Consider the following 20,055-nt stretch of genomic DNA (forward strand, 5'->3'; position numbering starts at 1 on the left):
TGGACTTAACATCGAGTTCAACAATTTCAGACTATAAATTGGCTCCTGTATTACTTTATTTTTCTCTTGTTTCCTCACATGGTGGCTATTAATGTTGCTGCCATCATCATCTGCACATCACCTAGAGCCATCTTTTGTTTCTTAACTTGTCCCATTACCTCCTTTTGCCTTGCACTATCATCCCTTTTATCATTCAATCTCTCCTGCCTTCTATCCTCTCACAGACCTTCCCTTTGTTCTTTCCTTCCCTCCTCCCTGCCCCTGCTTAAAAATATCTCCTCCCTAGCCTTTTCCAGTTTTGATAAAGGGTTCGACCCAAAATGTTGACTCTGTTTCTCCTCTCCTCGATGCTGCCTGACCTGCTGAGTGTTTCCAGCACTTTCTGTTATTTTAGATTTCCAGCATCCACAGTATTTTGCTATTTTATATATTTTACATTTACCAAGGATATTCAGGCCATGAAAGAGTTGACAGTCTGTTGCTGTTAGCAGAATGTTGCTTACCACAGTAACACTTCATTAACATGTCATTGACTTGCAAACAATGAGCAACTATATATTTTTTGGTCAATGTTCTAAAGTCTTGTCACTAGCATGCACCATCACACTTGATAGAGATGCAAAATAATCATAGAGAAAGTAAGCCAATCATTTTGTCAGAGCTCTGCTGACGTTGGGGAAGAGCCATGGATTTACAAGTAGCTGCCCTGAATAATCGGGCAATCTGATTCAATCAGTCATCCTCTAATTACCTCAGAATCTATTTACAGTAATTAGACATTGTGACCTTAAATGTAAATGACCATCTTAGAATCAGTATGCTAAACTGTGAATTTCATGATATAACGTCCTTATTCTTAAAACTGCATATCCTTAGAGTTGCCATGAGCTATGCCATGGAAGATCTGCTAATGAAGATATGCTATCCAAACAATAGTGGAATTTAGAGTACTTTTTAATTTTAGAATTTTTTGGTAAATGTTTGCGCTTATCAAGATGGAGATCTCGTTGATGAAAATTTGGAGCACTTTCTAACTTTTTGCATGTAGTGCTCAGTGCTAAGAACTCCCAGGTCAAGTACAATCTGTGCTCTTTGCAGAGTAAAGCCCTTTTAATACACTGTCTCAAAGGTGTAGCCCCCAATATCACAAGACCACCCCATATAGCATCAGTGTGAATTTCTAACCTTTGTACTCCAGCTGCTCTTGTGGTATCTTTGCATGATATTACTGGTTTAGATCTGAAAGAAAAGCTTCTGTTCTGGTGCAGACCTATATATATTGGAAACTGAGTTGAAACTGTCCAAAGCCATTTACATTGGATTCTCATGGCGGGAAAAGAGAGCCAAGTTGTATCCCAAATAGTCTGTTTTGTATCCAGATAGTATGTTTTGGATTCAAGCCTAGATCCCAGATGTAAAAGGATAGTGTACAAATCCACTGCATTATGCAGTCTACAAGCCTTGCAAACTTTTAAATAAAGTAAAAGCAGAATTCTACAAATATATCACACTATATTTTGATTTTATGCCACTAATTACTGTGCTATAATCATTTTATGTATTTTCAGTACTCTGAGTCTGGATGTCATGAGCTTAACTTTGAGTAGAATAGTGAACATATTGAAGAGTCATGCAAACTATTCTTCGGTACAGCTTGAGGCCCTTCAAGTTGTGTCACACATTACATGCCCTGGTAAGTGAAAAATACTGATCCACTGTGTTTGATGAATTACCGTTTTAAAAAAAATGGAAAATAATAAAAAAATGTTCAAGTGCTGGAGTGGTTTTACCAAGGAGTAATAGAGTTTAGTGAATTAAAACCAGGTTTCTCGTGTGCAAAAAAAGGCAAAATTATTACAACTGTTCACTATTTATCACTGGATTTATTCCAGAATTATCTAGATTTCTGAGATGGGGGTGGTAGGGAAGGAAAACAAAATACAAAGAACTAGAGGTGATACGGAGGCTTAGAAGATGTAATACCTCCTAGGTTGGAAGACATGTGACCCTGGGAAAAATGTATTTCTTAGGATACTTTTTTTACTTTTTTTTTTAGTATCCTATGTGGTGGAATTTTCTATTTTGCTGTAATATATTTCTCAGCCATCCGTGGATGTTGACAGTATATTATTATAAATGGGTTCATGGGTATACCAGACATAAATGAGTTCAGAAAAATAACTACATTTTACATAATTTAAAGCTTGCATTTATGTAGTGTGTTTCAAGGCCTCCGGACCGTCCCAAAGTGCTTCACAGCCAATGAAGTAGTTTTGAAGTTCTCTCACTTGTAATGTAGGGAAACACAGCAGCAACGTTCCCGCTAAGGCCGCGCAGCTGTCTGGAGGTTCTGCGTAGGCCGATCACTGGCTTTTCACTGGGACATTTCGCACATGTGTGAAATTTTGAATGGGCCATGCAGGTTAAAGGGTGGCGCACCCCAAAAAAAATTAGGGAGAACATTACACAGCAGCCAATTTTCACACCACAAATCTCACAAATACCAATGAGATAAATGACCAGATAATCTGTTTGTGATGTTGGTTGAGGGTACATTTCGGCCATTATAATGGGAGAACTCTGCTCTTTGAATAATAGCATGGGTTTTTTACATTCACCTGAGAGGGCAGTTGAGGTCTCGGTTTAACATTTGATCCAAAAGACGGCACCTCTGACAGTCTTGCACTCCATCAGTACTGCACTGAAGTGAAGGTCTGGATTATGGTGCTCAAGTCTCTGGAGTGGGGCTTGAACCCACAACCTTTTAACTAAAATGACAGTGCTACCGTTGAGCCAAGACTGATGGGTACAGCAAATCTTTGTTGATAATACCATGTATGACAGAATAGATGGTTGATTAATTTCATGCACGTGATGCATCCAGTCTGCAATTTATGACAAAATATGGAAATTTCCTCATCTTATTTCTGTGTTTTGAAAGCTCGAGTTGAAATTGAAAATGTATGGTCTTTACCAGGTCTCTGGGAACCAAATGATAGGTGAGCATCTGCTCATTAGCATTTTGTACATTATTGTGTCTTTAATCATGATGATGGACAGCTCTGACTTCAAAGGCTTTTGCTTTATTTAAGTACAGGGAATTCTGCTGTAATTTTAGTTTTGACTGGAGATCTGAAATCTGCGGAGGAACTAAGATTCACATATATCATCACTTTGTGAAAGTCACAAACCACTTTCATTTAAAAGTCTTTTCACTTTCTAAAAATGGTATTTTAACTCCTTGTGATCTGATTTCAGTTTAATTATGTTGCTATATCACCTGGCTTCTGTGTATTAACCTATAAATATATTTTATCAATTAGTTTTGGCCTACTTGCTTTTCTTAGTTTGAGCAGTACTTTCTGCCTTTTGGAAGAGTGGCATCTCACTGACCTATGGTTCCTTTTATAAACCAGAATTAGAGAGTAATTTAATCCTGGACATGCTACCTCACATATAACATGCATAAGCAGGCAGGTTTTGGATCATTGAACACCTCAGTCTCCTTATGGAAATTGCCTTTTTACAGTGAACATAAGACAAAAGTGCTGGAGAAGCTCAAACTAACACAGTATAATAAGAATATAAGAAATGGGAGGAGGAATAGGCCATACGGCCACTCGAGCGTGCTCCACCATTAAACAAGATCATGGCTGATCTTCGACCTTGACTCCACTTTCCTGCCCGATCCCCATATCCCTTGATTCCTTTAGAGTCCAAAAATCTATTGATTTCAGCCTTGAATGTACTCAACGACTGAGCATCCACAGCCCCCTTGGGTAGAGAATTTCAAAGATTCACAACCCTCTGAAGAAATTTCTTCTCATCTCTCCTAAATGACTGACCACTTATCCTGAGACGATGCTCCCTATTTTTTAATTCGTTCCTGGGATGTGGGCGTCTCTGGCAAGGCCAGCATTTATTGCCCATCCCTAATTGCCCTTGAGAAGGTGGTGGTGGTGAGCCGCCGCCTTGAACTGCTGCAGTTCGCATGGTGAAGGTACTCCCACAGTGCTGTTAGGGAGGGAGTTCCAGGATTTTGACCCAGCGACTATGAAGGAACGGCGATATATTTCCAAGTCAGGATGGTGTGTGACTTGGAGGTGATGGTGTTCCCATGCATCTGTTGCCCTTGTGCTTTTAGGTGGTAGAGGTCGTGGGTTTGGGAGTTGCTGTCGAAGAAGTCTTGGCGAATTGCTGCAGTGCATCTTGTAGATGGTGCACATTGCAGCAACGGTGGTAGAGGGAGTGAATGTTTAAGGTGGTGGATGGGGTGCCAATCAAGCGGGCTGCTTTGTCTTGGATGTTGTTGAGCTTCTTGAGTGTTGTTGGAGCTGAACTCATCCAGGCAAATGGAGAGTATTCCATTACACTCCTGACTTGTGCCTTGTAGTTGGTAGAAGGGATTTGGGGAGTCAGGAGGTGAAACAGTCGCTGCAGAATACCCAGTCTCTGACCTGCTTGTGTAGCCACAGTATTTATGTAGCTGGCCCAGTTAAGTTTCTGGTCAATGGTGACCCCCCAGGATATTGATGTTGGGGGATTCGGCCATGGTATTTGGCCATGGTAATGCCGTTGAATGTCAAGGGGTGGTGGTTAGATGCTCTCTTGTTGGAGATGGTCATTGCCTGGCACTTGTGTGGCGCGAATGTTACTTGCCATATATCCACCCAAGCCTGAATGTTATCCAGATCTTGCTGCATGCGGGCATAGACTGCTTCATTATCTGAGGAGTTGTGAATGGGACTGAACATTTCAATCATCAGCGAACGTCCCCACTTCTGACTTTATGATGGAGGGAAGGTCATTGATGAAGCAGCTGAAGATGGTTGGGCCGAGGCCACTGCTCTGCAGTGATGATGAGATGATTGGCCTCCAACAACCACCTTCCTTGGCCTCCCAACAACCACAACCATCTTCCTTTGTGCTGGGTATGATTCCAGCCAGTGGAGAGTTTTCCCACTGATTCCCATTGACTTCAATTTTACTAGGGCTCCTTGGCGCCACACTCGGTCAAATGCTGCCTTGATATCCAGGGTAGTCACTCTCACCTCACCTCTGGAATTCAGCTCTTTCTAGACTTACCAGCCAGGGGAAACAGCCTCTCCGCATCTACCCTGTCAAGCCTTCTTAGAATAAGAATCTTATGTTTCAATGTGATCACCTCTCATTCTTCTAAACTCCCAAGAGTATAGGCCCATTCTACTCAATCTCCTCATCGGTCAACACTCTCATCCCAGTAATCAATCTAGTGAACCTTTGTTGCACCTCCTAAGGAAATCCTTCCTTACGTACGGAGGCCAAAACTGTACACCGTACTCCAGGTGTGGTCTCGCCAAAGCCCTGTACAATTGCAGCAAGACTTCCTTACTCTTGTACTCCAACCCCCTTGTAATAAAGGCCAAAATAACATTTGCCTTCCTAATTGCTTGCTGTACCTGCATGTTAACCGTGTTTTGTGTACAAGGACCCCCAAATCCCTCGGAACATCAACATTTAATAGTTTCTCACCATTTAAAAAATATTCTGATTTTCTATTCTTCCTACCAAAGTGAATAACCTCCCTTTGCAGACCCTTTGTATCCTCCTCACAGCTTACTTTCCCACCTGGCTTTGTATTATCAGCAAACTTGGATACATTACACTCGGTCCCCTCATCCAAGTCATTAATATAAATTGTAAATAGCTGAGGTCCGAGCACTGATCCTTGTGGCACCCACTAGTAACAGCTTGCCAACCTGAAAATGACCCATTTACTCTTGCTGTCTGTTTTCGATCCTTTAAACAATCCTCTATCCATATTAATATATTGGGGGAAAAATTGAGTCGCGTCCCCTTTGGGGCTCTAACTTCGCCAACGCCCCGAAAAAATTAGTGCGCCTGCGGCCGAAATTAATCGGTAGCGCCCCAAGAGGGAAGAGGGGCGCGACTGGAAGCGCCCCGCCTCCCTCTTGGGGCGCTGCGAGGGAATAGCTTGTGACTACGTGCCGCGGTTCTGCAGGCCTTCCTCCCTTTCTTAAAGGGGAGGGGCCTTGCGCAGCACGACCCGGGGCCCAGCTGGGTCACCAGGGATTGGAGTGCTGGTAAAGGAGCCCGGCACTCGAGAATTGTTGGGCTCACTGAGCGCAGTTGACACTCCGCGGGGGGGGCTGCTCAGGAGACCAGGGAAGGCAACGGGGGCAGGTGCTGGCAGGCGGCCAGCAAGAAAAATGGCCGCCAGGCACCTCGCCTTTAATTAGCGCTGCCCTGGCTGCAGGTAGGCCCCCCCCTGACCCCGTCGGACATGGGCGTCCGGCGGTAAGTCGGGGCGCTACCGAAGATCGCAGCCGGGGCACTGCGCATGGCGATGACGTCATCGGCGGCGCAGCGCCGCCAGGCACTAACGGTGACTGCCGCCGCTAACCTCCCACTGAATTTCGCGGAAGGTGTTGGTGGCACCGTGCCTGGGCACTAGTTGCTTTGCACCCCTGGCGCTAACTGGAGGCGCAAAGCATCTGAATTTTTCCCCCATTGCTCCCAACCCCATGAGCCCTTTGCTTGTGCAACAACCTATCATGTGACATCTTATCGAATACCTTTTGAAAATCCAAATATACTACATCCACTGGTTCCCCTTTATATACCCTGCTAGTTACGTCCTCAAAAAACTCTTAATAGATTAGTCAAACACCATTTCCCTTTCATAAAACCATGTTGACTCTGCCTAATCCTGTTATGATTTTCTAAGTGCCCTGTTACTATGTCCTTAATAATGGATTCCAGCATTTTCCTGACGACTCATGTCAGGCTAACTGGCCTGCAGTTCCCTGTTTTCTCTCTCCCTCCTTTCTTGAATAGCAGTGTTGCATCCCTTGGTGCACTGCTATTCTAAGGAGCCAAGGTAAAGTAACATTGGACTAGATTTTCTCCGTGGCGGCAGGATAGCTGGTTGCCGGGTTCCGGACACACTCCCGGCTGCAGCTGCTTTGTCAAAGGGATTTTCCCTTGATTGGCCTTGTTAAGTCCGCCCTGCTGGCTTCCCGGCCAATTAACAGGAAGCGGGTCTGATGACGCGTCATCAGCCGGCTTTCTTAACGGGACCATGGTCACATTGAGTTTGACTGTTGTTCTGTCAGTGTTTGACAGCATTGAGGTGCTGCAAACACTGACCAGCATTGCACAAAGGTGCACGTCTGCACCCAGGCTCACGCATGACTCCCTCCATATGCTTATGGAGGGAGTCGCAGCACGCAGTGAGGTTCTCTTCCCTTCCAAGGGCAGAAGAGATTTCCCCAGGACACCAATGCAGCCTGGTTGCACGTTGCACAGGAGGGCAAAAGCAGGGATGTTGTCGGGGGTCCCTGGCTGCAGTGGCGCCAACCTTTCAATGATCTCAGTGGGTCACGAAACGTTACTACAAAGCCACACTCAAACTCACCCTGCTGTGCCACTCAACACATCCCCCATCACTCTGCCTTCTTTACCCTTCTCCTGCACATCCTTACTTGCACCTCCACCCATCCCTCTCTATCTACATTATCACTTCCCCATCTCACTAGCCACCCCTCACACTCACCCTCATCCTAGTGCAATCATACCAACTAACAACACACAAGGGTAGGTACTTGAGAGGTTTGGCTTATGTCCATGTGAAATTTCTGGTAATGTGTTGTCATGCAATGAATTCTATATTTTCAACACTGCCCCTTATTGGACAGATCTGTGCGTGCCTTGGGAAGTGTCTTGCTGAGTTCCAGTGAATGTTGAGACATCACTCTTGCATGCTGCCCAGGAGGCCAGTGATGGCATCACCGTGGCCAGATTTACTTAAAGATTACTAGCTAAATTTAGGGTTGAGGAATATTATACTTGTGGTCCTGATCAGGTTAAATAAAAATTTTTTTTAATACTGCCTTATTAAAGTTCCTCATCACTTTTCCACAGTTGCATGGATCAGAAATGTTTTTAATTCAAAAGCAGTCAATCAGCGTTTCTAGCCCAGTGGCTAATGGACAGCTTCCACTTGCCTACTGGGCCCAAGGATGGAAATTGCTGCTGTATTAACAGCAAGAGCAGACTTAAACTCGCTGTTAATAACAAGAAATGTTGAAATGTTGTTTTGATGTTCAGCATATATATGTTCAGAGCAGAAAAAACAGCAATCTGTTTCTTTCTAAGTATGCACTGACAGAACCCTCCCTTCATTAGTTGAAAAGATGATCTTATTTTGGCAGAACAACAAATTTTAATGTTAAACAGTCCTGACAACCTGTTTGAGAACCTGACCTTGAAAGACCCCTGTAAAATTTAAAGGATCAGTTTGAAAACAGTGGAGAATGCCAGCAAACTAAGGGGCCTATTTATGGATCATGGTCATACAGTCTTGTATCAATTAGATTATCAAGACTATTTTCTGGCCTGGATTTGCATATTTAAGTGTACTGCTGGTGGCACGCCAATGTAATGAACACCTGACAGACATAATGTATTCTGTTAACAGTAAGGGTTAATTTAGGTGATTATGGCTGGATGATCTTTTTGGACAAAAAAGTTTTTCACTTTGATGAAACGCTAGCTATGTACAGGGGGAATGGGAACAATATGGAGAATATTGAATAAACTTAATCCATTCAAAAGGAGATTTCTGTAAATGAATGCAAAGAAGAGGAAGGGGATTGTTGTGGTAGGCAGGTGCACAGAACTAAAGTAAGAACTTTAGGTATTGTTGTTTTTCTGAGGAATGTACCCAAATGTCAAATATTATATGGGACCTGATGGTTTTTGTGGCACAATGGCTCGGGTTAAATCTGTAATGCTGCCTAAAGTTGAATAATGTAGGAAAGAGGATGGAGAGCTAATCTGGATTACCTTTAGTAATCATGGAGTATTTATGCAGAATTTTTCATTTGAAATTTTCTCTCATTTTGGGCTGGATTTTCATGGGGGTGAAGTGGGGGGCTCTGATGCGGTCAGGAGAATGGGTTTCCCGCAGGACCTGCCGACTTTAATGGCAGGGCCTGATTTGCATTTGAAGCCTCTGTTTCCCACCCGCAGCCAGCCAGATGGAGAGGGGGAGGCAAGAGAATGGGGCCATCGAGGGGGATAGGGGTGAAGCAAGAGATCGAGGCCGTCGTGGGACTGGGACTGGGTGGGGGTGGGGTGGGGAAGGCACGAGATCGGGGCCATCGAGGGACTGCGGGGGGAGGCGAGAGATCTGGGGAGGTGGGAGGGAAGCAAGAGATCCGGGCCATTGAGGGACTGAGGGGGAGGACAAGAGATCGGGGCCATCGAGGGATTGCGGTGCGGGGGGGGGGGGGGGAAGAGAGCAGGGCAGTTGAGGGACCGGGGGGGAGGGGTCACGTGGAGGGAAGCAAGAGTTCGGGGCCGTCAAGGGACCGGGTGGGGAGCAATAGAGGAGATCAGGGCCGGCATCGGGATCATTGTGGGGGCGGCAGGGGGCAAGGGAGGGTCCGGGAAGGTGATCGGAAACCTTGAGGGGGGTTCTCCGATCGCGTCAGGTGTGTTGGTAGGGACCCTAGACCCAGGAGGTAAGTGTCAAGACACTTGCCTCCTGGATGCAGCAATCCCCGCCTTGCTGTAACTGCCGGGTTTTACGAAGTGTGTAAATCCCGACCAGATGCAGTTAAAAACAAAATGGAGGTTAAAGAAGAGGCTTCCAGCCTCATTAAAATATTTAAATTGACGTCCCGCCTCCTGGGAGCGGGTTGGCTGCCCGCCCCCCCCACTGTACTGCCTCTGTTAAAACCGGAAGTGGGCGGGTTCAGGTCAGGAATCTGATTTTTAACAATTTAACTACCCCCATGATCCAAACCTACCCTATTTTTCAAGGATATAATTCTCCCCTTTGTTTCTTTAAGTTCTTCTGAACTGCTTCTAATTGGGTTTATTTGTATTACTACCTAGTATCCAAAGTCAATCTGAAAGAGGGCACGATGGATGCAGAGGAAGATACAGACATGTTGGAATCAATGCAGAATTTAATTAAACAGCAGTGTTTGTTGGAGGGTTTTCATGGATTGGTTCTTGAAGCTTTGAACAAGGTAAGAACAAAACAAATTGGAGTCCTACTTATTCCATGTGTTTAATTATGCATATAAAATATATGTAGGTTAAAATTTTCAGGATCAACTGCAACATTTAAAAAAAATTGTGAAAGAAAATATTAATGAGTACTTTGCATTTGTCTTCACGCTTAAAGATGATGCTCCACTACTAGAATTTAATAATGTTACTAACAAAACTAGTAATATTAACATAGATGAACAGATTGTTTTAGAAAGAATTAAGAACTTGAAAATAGAGCAGCGGGCCAGATAATATCCACTCAAGGTTCCTCAGGGAGCTGGGACATGTGCTGTTTGAGCCCCTAACCTATATTTTTAATAGCTCACTGCCCTCTGGAATGTTTCCTATAGACTGGAAGGAGGCTAATGTAGTCCCTATCTTTAAAAAAGGTGACAAAACAGACCCGGTGTAACTATAGGCCCATTAGTTTAACATCAGTAATAGGTAAGATGCTTTAGGGAATCATTAAGGATGCAATGTATGAATGGTTGGATAGAAAGAGACATATTAGGGAATCCAACATTGCTTCATAAAAAGGTCATGTCTTACAAATCTAATTGTATTTTTGAAGAGGTTACAAAGTTGGTGGATGAGGGAAGTGCAGTAGACATTGTCTACTTGGACTTCCAAAAAGCTTTTGGTAAGGTACCGCACAAGAGGCTTCTCTATAAGATTAAAGCCTCTGGTACTAGTGGTAATATATTGAGCAGGATTGAGAACTTGCTAGCGGGACGTAGGCAAAAAGTAATTACAGATGGATTTGGATCTGTTTGGAGAAAGTCACCAGTGGTGTCCTGCAGGGATTGGTGTTGGGACCCTTGCACTTTACTATTTTTATTAATGATCTGGATGTCAGTATTGGGACTGTGATTTGCAGATGATACCAAGATCTGTGAGTATCAGGACTGTAGATGACGCTCATCTGCTTCAGGCAGATCTTAATGTGTTGGGAGATTGGGCTCATGACTGGCAAATGATGTTTAATTTGGGTGAGTGCAGTGTTTTGCATGTGGGCAGGGCAAATGCTCAACATTCATACACCCTTCAGGGAAACACATTAAAGAACGTGGAGATAGATTTGGGCATTCTAGTGCATACATCCTTAAAGGTACATGAGCAATGCTGTGAAGAGATAGCTAGAGCAAATAGGGTGTTAGGGTGTATCCATAGGACAATTGAGTATAAGACGAGGCATACTATTTTGTCCTTGTACAAGACCTTGGTCAGGCTGCACTTGGAATACTGTGTCTAGTTTTGGTCTCCACACATGGTAGGTGATATTGAGGCTTTGGAGACAGTGCAGAGGAGGGCCACTAGACTATTTTCTAGTTTAAAGCATCTTAGTTATCAAGATAGGCTAAAAGAGCTGGGACTCTGCACTTTAGAGGTGATCTGGTTGAGGTTTATAAGATAATGAAGGGAATAGATTGTGTTCCAGTTGACAGTTTTTCAATTAAATAGGTTAGGGAGTGTAATGATCAATAACATGTCATTCTATAGTGGACACTAGGTAGAGCTGTATGTATATAAGACTACACTACCCAGCCGTATGTATATTAGACTACATTACCCATGAGGCACTAGGCTACCCACAAGGCAGCAGTCAAGATGGATGCCTCTACAGATACTGTACCTAGTCCACATGTGCTCAATAAAGTGTCTAGCAAAAGCTAGCTGTGTTCATAATAAGAATGTCTATTTATTAATGAACATAAGATGGGAGGACGAGGGGTCACACATTTCAGTTGTATAAAGCTAGATCTAGGTTAGATGTCAAGAGGTGGTTCTTTTCCCAGAGAATAGTGGACCTCTGGAACAGGCTGCTGTCTTGTGCAGTGGATGCTGATTCGCTGAATTCCTTCAAGCGAGAGCTGGGCCTCTTTGTGGCTGGGGCGGAGATCACCTCTTACAAAAGGTAGGTACTGCAGGGAATTCAGGGCCAGAGTGATGATCTGGACTAGTTTCAATCGCCTAGATGGGTCGGAGAGGAATTTCCCGAATTTTTTTCCCTATGTTGGCCTGGGTTTTTTGCTTCTCCCAGGAGATCACATGGTTTCAGATGGGATGGAGTGTATATATTGTGATACACAAGGTATAGCAGTTGTGTGGGACAGGGTCGATGGACCCAGGGGGTCTTTACCTGTCCGTTATTGTTCGTATGTTCATAAAACCATTACAATTACAGGTACATAATGATTGTTGAATCACAATATATCCCGATCATAGAAAAATATACATTTGTATTACAAATTGAGGTACTGACATAATTCTGCGCATGTTGCATGATACAGAGGACTGTGGTTTTCAATTGCTCTGTAAGGGAAAGGGGTCTAGGGGTCATTCTTATTGTGGTACAGTGGCTAGAGAGCAGAATGTATTTTCTTTGCTAGCAGTGAGAGCTGTGTTAACCTGCATTTTGGGGGAGGGAAATGTCCCCAAGCCCAGGGGACCATCAGGCCCATTGTGATCTTTATGTCTTCCAGAAACCCTATCCACAAAGTTTGCCAATGAATGCAAGACCAGAACGTGTATAGTAGTCCTGCGTTTGAGGCCAATTCGTCCAAGCTTTCTCTAGCAGAAAGAAGTAGAATTGTTGAAGCCAGTGTGGAATGAGTTAATCTGTTTGTATTTTTCTACCCATTGATCTAAAATGAGCAACTAACTAGACTTTTTTAATATCATGATCGGTGCTTTGCGCTACTGCCTTCAGCATCTGCTCCATACTCTTTTTCTCTTGGTTCCTTGGTGCCATGCTCATAGGGACAGTTGTAGAGGGAGCATCTGCTCCCTCAATGTTCATGTTACAAACTGAGGTGATTGTCTTTGTTTTAGTTTCAGTAAAGCTTGTTTTTTCTTCTTTCATTATCTGCTGGGTTCCTCCAAAAGTGAATGGATCCAGCTCTGTGACCAAGGACTCCCAACAACTTCTCAAACCTAATAATTTTAATAATTGCTTCCTGGACTGTGGGGTAGACTGGTCACTCACTTTCTGGCCAATTGTCTGAATTTGCAGCCAGTTAAATCCGAGGTTTTAAATATCCCACACGTTGGGGAGCCAGTGAGACTGATGAGGTACTTCACTTTTGCTAGACCCAGCAGATGATCCGGTGACAAAAGGACAGAAAATCAGACACTGGGCTTATATCTTGGTTCCACCTCTGTTGCACACAAGTCATTACCTATACTCATACCAACTATTTTTTACATTTTATTGCATCTAACAATTATTGACTTTGTTATCTGAAGCATTCAAGTCATCTTGTATTTTCTTTGTCTATTGAGTTAGCCTCACTGGTAGCACAGGTCTCAAAATTAACCTTGGATACCCTGCTTGTAACCTTTTTCCAGTCTGAAAAGTTTCCAATTAATTACTTAGTTTATGTGTTTCAGCCAGTTTTCTGTTCAGCGTATTTATTGGGACTTCTGCACAGGGTAGATCACAACCCTCTACCACCCTGTGACACAGCCATTTGGGGTTCTTGCACATTATGCTGGCATGCAGCAACACAGTTTAAAAATGGAATTGAATGCCAAGGCCACTGTACCTTTGACAGACTGTGAAACAGCATAGTGTATTGCATAGATATTGTTTATACTAAATCCAAAGTCCGTCAAGTGTGGTGAATTTGTTTTGTAACCATAATTTTACCAGAACCATTGTGCAGAACCATTGTGTAGACATTATTCAGTCCATCATAAAAATATATAAGAAATGTAATATTGAGCTGTTTATTAATGTTGATATGATTTATTCTGCTCAAATGAGATGGTGTGGAAATGAGAGAATGGATAATTCAGAAAAATTAGTATTATGGTGGTCTTAAATGGAAATGTTTCATACAGCATGCAACACCTTCAAAATCAACCACATTTGGAAATCATAAAAAATAATTGTACCAAAAGCCTTCCAAAATGTTTGGTAAAATTATTTTGTGATTTGTGGTTGTTTTTATAGACCTAGTGCAATGCCCAAGACAAAATGTTTTGTTTTTATTGGAGGCTTATTTCAAAACCAGAGAGTATATGAAGTTTGGGTGCATCAGGGGGAATTTTAACACCCAAAAATGGGCGCGTTTGGGTTGGGTGGGAGGTTAAAGTGTTAAAAATCTGAATCCCGACCTCCAACCTGCCTTTAACCCATCCACTTCCAGTTTTAACCGAGGCGAGGCGGGGTTTGGATTGGGGGGTGGGGGGTTGCGGTTAACCAACCCGCTCCCAGGAGGTGGGTTGGCAATTTAAATATTATAATGAGGCTGCATGCCTCATATTGAGCCACCATTTCAAATTATTTAACTCGAGCCTCTGGAAACCCCCCAACTAAAGGGAGGTGAGGACTGCTGGATCCAGAAGGCAAATGCCTTTCCACTTAGCTGCTGGATCCAGTGTACCTACTTTGCCAACCCCCCGCGATCGGACACCCCCCCCCCACCCCGACCCTTCTGATCTCACCCCTGAGGCCTCCGATCTCTGACGCGTTGTCCAAACCACCCCCCCCCCCCCTGCTCCAACTCCCCTCCCTCTTCTCCGCTCCCCAGCTGTGGCCTGATGCCGAAGGCCTACCTGCCCGGCAGCCAGCCAACTTCTCAATCTGGCTGGGTGCAGCCAGGAAGCGGAGAAAAAAATGTTAATCGGTTCCTGCCGTTAAATTCAGCAGAGCCTGAGGGAAACCCGTTTTTCCAGGTTTCCCAACCTCAATCCAGCCCTTCCTATCTCCAAGTAAAAATCCAGCCCATTGTGTCAGTGTATAGTGAGTGCTGGCAGGAAGTGACTTAAAAAAAAAATATGTACTTCTAACCATTAATTTGAATTCTGTTAACCAGCACAGTGGGTGTTAAAATTATCAGATAGCTACTCAGTGCAAAGAAAATACTTTATCTGTGTCAAAATATATGTATGAACTTAGTTCTGGGCAGTTTATGGTTTAAAAATGAGATGAATTGGGCTCATTTAATCAAAAACTTCGAAGAATTTTATTTTGATGTCTGATTTATTACAATATGACTTATTATGAGCTTGTATATAATTTTAGGAAAATTCAGATTTTTATTTTGAAACTGATCAATAGTTAGTTTCATACGTGTGCAAAATACCAGAGAAGGTGATTCTGTCCTTGGGTGTTAGATTAGAATAATTGTGTCCCAGATATATTTTTGGAGCTGGTATTCATGGTTACAAGATAACAAATTGGTTCAGAGGAAGAAGGCCCTTAAGCCCATCGGAGCTCATCGTACTAGCTTCCCATTATAAAATCCAGCGTTCTGGCCTTAATTACCCTTCCTGGCTGTTGATCACCCTTCATGTGAAAAGGTACGTTCTGACATTGGTTCTAAATTTGCATTTCATAATCCTCAACAAACGCCACCTTGTCCTGCTACCTAGGCATATCTGAAGTACAGTTTTGGATTTACTTTCTGTATCCTATTTAAATTTCTTTATATATCAATAATAAGGTCACCTGAGAGGTCTGCTTTCAAGACTGCAGAGCCTTAGTTTATCAAATGCACTGGTATTTCCTCAGATTGTTTTTTATGTGAATTAATGGCAGCTCTATGAAGTAACATTGGGCAAAAAATCGCTGTTGCTAAGTTTTGGAATTATATAGTCCGATCAGTATAGTTATCCCACAAAGTAGGAATAAGGAAAGATCATTCAAATCATCCAGCTTGTCTTCTGTTGATCCATGTTCAGAATTTTTTTCGTTAATTTAACCTCACCCTTCCATCTCCCTGGCTTTTAAACCAAACCTTTATCTCTTTCTTTACTTACCATCTAAATGTACAGGTCTACTCGTTACTAATATATTACATTGCTACAGTGTCTGATTTCAGTTAATACAGGCTACAAGTGAGCATGTTAGATAGTGTATAGGGGCAGAATCTAATGAGCTGCAACATGACTCTTCTTTGGTTTTTAATGGTTTGTTAAAGGTATTTCCACCTGTAATTTCTGTAGGCGGTCATGTTTCAGGACTCTTTTGGGCAATTTTCCATGGAAAGCATCTTTGTATCTAGTATTAAAGCTTGCTTAAAAGGGGCCAATTTCTCACGAAAGCCCCATATTGGAATATGAATCCAAAGTCATATGGTTAATTGGAGATTGTTTTTTCTAAGAGACCAAACAAAGCAATTTGGTGGCGTGTCTCTAAGTGATAAACCCCTTAACAGCACCTGCTATGTTTGGAGGGTTTTGATCTCACTAGTTTCTCTCCAAATAGCCCCGTGTCCTCTTAGAGCTCAGCTCGTCCACAAGACCCACACCCTGCTCCCTTGACCCCATTTCAATTAAACTGCTGATGACCCAAATTTCCTTCCTAGATCCATGTGAACTGATACAAAAGCAAAATACTGCGGATGCTGGAAATCTGAAATAAAAACAGAAAATGCTGAAAATACTTGGCAGATCAAGCAGCATCTGTGGAGAGAGAAATAGAGTTAACGTTTCAGTTCGATGACTGTGAACTGACATTGTAATCCCCTCCTCAGGTACTGTAACCCCCCCCTTTCATAACTACTGTCATCACGCTCCTCAAACCCCACCCCCCACACAAGAAAAACCCTCTGTCCTTGCAAACTAACACCCTGGCCTAGAAATTGGGTTGGGGCGCCAAAGTGGCGCAAAAGTCGCCTGAGCGCAGGATTTAACGCAGCGATCGGAGTAATACCGATCGCCAGAAATTCAGTTTCAGTGCCGCTCGAGGGACACGGGACACGGGGCGAGGCTCGAGGCGCTCCGCGTCCCTCTTGGGGCGCTGAAACTTATTATCGCAGCGCAACGTGCCGCAGCGGTACTGCAGGCCTTCCTCCCACTGTTAAGGGGGAGGTGCCTGCAACAGCGCAATCCCCGCTCGCGAGTGCCAGCAAATGAGCCCGGCACCAAGGAGAAGTGCCGGGCTCTCGGGAAACAGCCGGCAATGCCGCGGGGGGGGGGGGGGGTGCGGTTAGGAGGCCGGGGACGGAGGTGCTGGCAGGCGGCCGCCGAAAAAGCAGCTGCCCCGCACCTCCACCTTAACTTGCGCCGCTGCCAGCACAGTAAGGCCCCGTGAACCGGGCACGGGTAGCGAACGGCGCAACTGCGCCGTTCGCTACCAAATATCGCGAACGGGGCACTGCGCACACCGATGACGTCATCGGTGGCGGTGCAGCGCAAATCCCTAACGCCACCAATAGCGTCCCTACTGAATATCGCGGGAGACGCAGCCAGTGGCGCTACAGCCACTGACTGCCTCTTGTGGCGCTACTCACCCAATTTCTCCCCCCCGATCTCTAACCTCCCTTTCCTCTCAAGTCATGTGTTATCGTCTCCCAAATCTGTGCCCATTTCTCCTGCAACTCCTTATTTGTTATCACCAATCCGGTTTCTGTCCCTGTCAAAGCATCGCAATGGCCCCAACAAGTCATTAACAACATTCTCTGTGGTGCATTAGCCCTCCTTTACCTCTCTAGTGCAGACAAACATGCCATCCTCCTCGATGGAACTGCCCTTGTTTGGTTCCACTCTTACTTATCTGATCATAGCCAGAGCACCTCCAGCAATGGCTTCCCTTCCCAACACTGTTATATCTGGAGTCCTCCCCAAGGATCTATCCTTGGCCCCCTCTTCTTCATTTACATTTTGTCCCTCTTAACATCATCGCAGATCATACGCTGTTGCCACCCAGCCCTACCTCCCCACCACCTCTCTCTGCAGCTGTGTTATCAGCCTGCTTGACATTCAGTCTTTGATAAGCTGCAAATTCCTCTCGCTAAACATTGACATGATCATAGTCTTTCTTTTCTTTCTAGTCATTGTCTTCAGCTCCAGCCATAAACTCTGTACCCTTGCCACTGATTCCAACCCCTTCTCTGGTCAGTGCCTCTTCTGAACCAGGATGTTTGCAACTTCAGCCCCGAGCTGAGCTTCTAACCCCATATCCTCTCCCTCACAAAGATAATCTACTTCTACCTGCATAACATTATCTGCCTCCACCCCTACTGCAGCCCATTTGCTGATGAAATCCTCATCCATGCCTTTGTCACCTCCCGCCTCAACTGTTCCAATGCTCTCCTGGTCAGCCTCCCATCCTCTATAAAGTTCAGCTGATCTAAAACTTTGCTGTCCGCAGCAAATCTTGCCCAAACTCCTACTCATCCACACACCTGTCCCAGCTAATGTACATTAGCTCCTGTTATCCAACATCTGCAATTTAAAATTCTAATTTTTGTGTTTAAATCCCTCCATGGCCTCACCCTTCCCTATTTTTGTAATCTGCTCCAGTCCTACAACTCCCCACTGCCACTGCCTTCCCCTCCCCTCCCCCTCCATTCCTTGCGACAGTGCCTTCAGCTACCTCATCCCCACGCTCCGGAATTCCCTACCTAAACCCCTATGGCTCTCTATCTCCCTTTTCTCCTTTAAGAAATTTTAGTTGTTCGCTGACACAAATGTGACCGTATAATTGCAGAGTTGAGCCTGGATTGTGGTCCTTGGTGCACTAAAGTCAAATGGAATGAGATCCCCTTCAGAAGGCTGTCTTACACTGATTTGCATGTATAACTCCAGGCTGGTGTGGAGCCTTGTTTCAAAACTTCTGGACAATCTGTAGGGACCTCATGGGTACTTTATAAAAATGGTTTTTCAATGTTAGTAGAAAGAGGACTGCAAACTCCTGACTGCATTCTCATCATAGGAAAAAATGACCTGCCTGTGGTTTGTACATGCATCCAAGCATGTGTACATAGAATTTCTTTGTCACTGTTGGTTCAGTGAGATCTACAGTGGCAGTACAGCTTGGGTCTGCCAAATGTGTATCACACTTTACAAATAGGTTAAAGACATGTGGCTGTAGTATAAAACGCAGTCTTGAACATTGAACAAATATTTATACAGCAGGCCTTGGAACAAAGCACACAATATCCAGAAGCTCTGCGCTTTGAAAATTCAAGATGGGAAAACAAAAGAGACAATATATTATAAGCCAAAGACCACATACAAAGTTAAAAGAAACAAATTCAAGATCATAATATTACATTTTATGTAAATAACTGTTGCGTGAAACATTTGCCCCCAATATGTTCAGGTTACAAGAGGTTTATACTATTGTTAACCAAACTATTGATTAATTTGGATGAGGGTTGTCATCTGAAATATTAGCCTACTATCTATTTTGGGTGCTGACTAACCTGTCTTGTATTTACTGCCCTTATTCCATATTCTTTTTTACTTTTTCTCTTTTTGTTTCTAATTGTGGATTAATTCAATTAGTTTGAATTGTACAGTTTGACAAAAGGGGTATTTCGTCCATTCCATAGTATTTGAGGTCCAATAGTTTATATTATATATCTGTCTGTCCGTCCGTTCTCTATACGTTTGAAAGTTATAGAGCGTACCTACGCGCGCGTCGCGTCAAAAGAAAGCTTGCGATTCCGGACCGGTCACAGGCGTATTTGCGTTTCGGCCGGACAAAGATCGCGCCCGCGGTATGCAAAAAACGTTCAACGTTCCGCTCATTAGCAGCTCATTAGTGACCGTGTGACATCGAGGTCGACCAATCGTACGGCAGGTTCCTGGTGCGTGCCATCCTACAGTTGAGTGTTGAGTGACTTGACGATTGACCAATCCTACGCTTCGGTGACCTGACAGTCGACCAATCGGTGCGTGTGTGGGCGGGCCTTATCGTTCTGAACCGAGGTGAGTGGCCGCCATCTTGCTTCCATTCTTTTTCCTGCTTTCTGCGTCTTTCTTTTCAAATATACATTTCCAGCAAAATAAAATTGAATTTATTAAATTGTTTTTAAAAAAACCTTCATTCATTTGTAAATATTTTTTCTAACCTGAACATTCTTTTTCCTACCTTTCCCCGTTTTTTTGTTAGGCCTGAAAGCCTGGGCCTTTCTTGCCCCGCCAGGCCCGAGCTCGGGCTCTGCTCCGCCCAGCTCAGACACGCCCCCCCCCCCCCGATCGTCCCGGAGCCCCGGCCGCCCCGAGCCCCGAGGGCTCGGCCGGCCCGATCTC

The 20,055-nt window shown here is 44.1% G+C and overlaps 1 protein-coding gene across 2 annotated transcripts in view; it reads left to right on the forward strand.

The window, feature by feature from the left end:
* The window catches only part of lrrk2 (leucine-rich repeat kinase 2), a 304,627-nt gene that overhangs the window by 33,400 nt on the left and 251,172 nt on the right, over positions 1–20,055 (forward strand). For both annotated transcript variants that reach the window (XM_086010172.1, XM_086010173.1), the window contains exons 13-14: positions 1,569–1,693; positions 9,904–10,040. In XM_086010172.1, the coding sequence (XP_085866298.1) occupies positions 1,569–1,693; positions 9,904–10,040 (262 nt within the window). The remainder of the gene's footprint in view (positions 1–1,568; positions 1,694–9,903; positions 10,041–20,055) is intronic.

Source organism: Somniosus microcephalus, chromosome 17 (assembly GCF_052327205.1).
Source record: "Somniosus microcephalus isolate GS21.2 chromosome 17, FLI_Smic_1.0, whole genome shotgun sequence".
In the NCBI taxonomy this organism is placed as follows: Eukaryota; Metazoa; Chordata; class Chondrichthyes; order Squaliformes; family Somniosidae; genus Somniosus; species Somniosus microcephalus.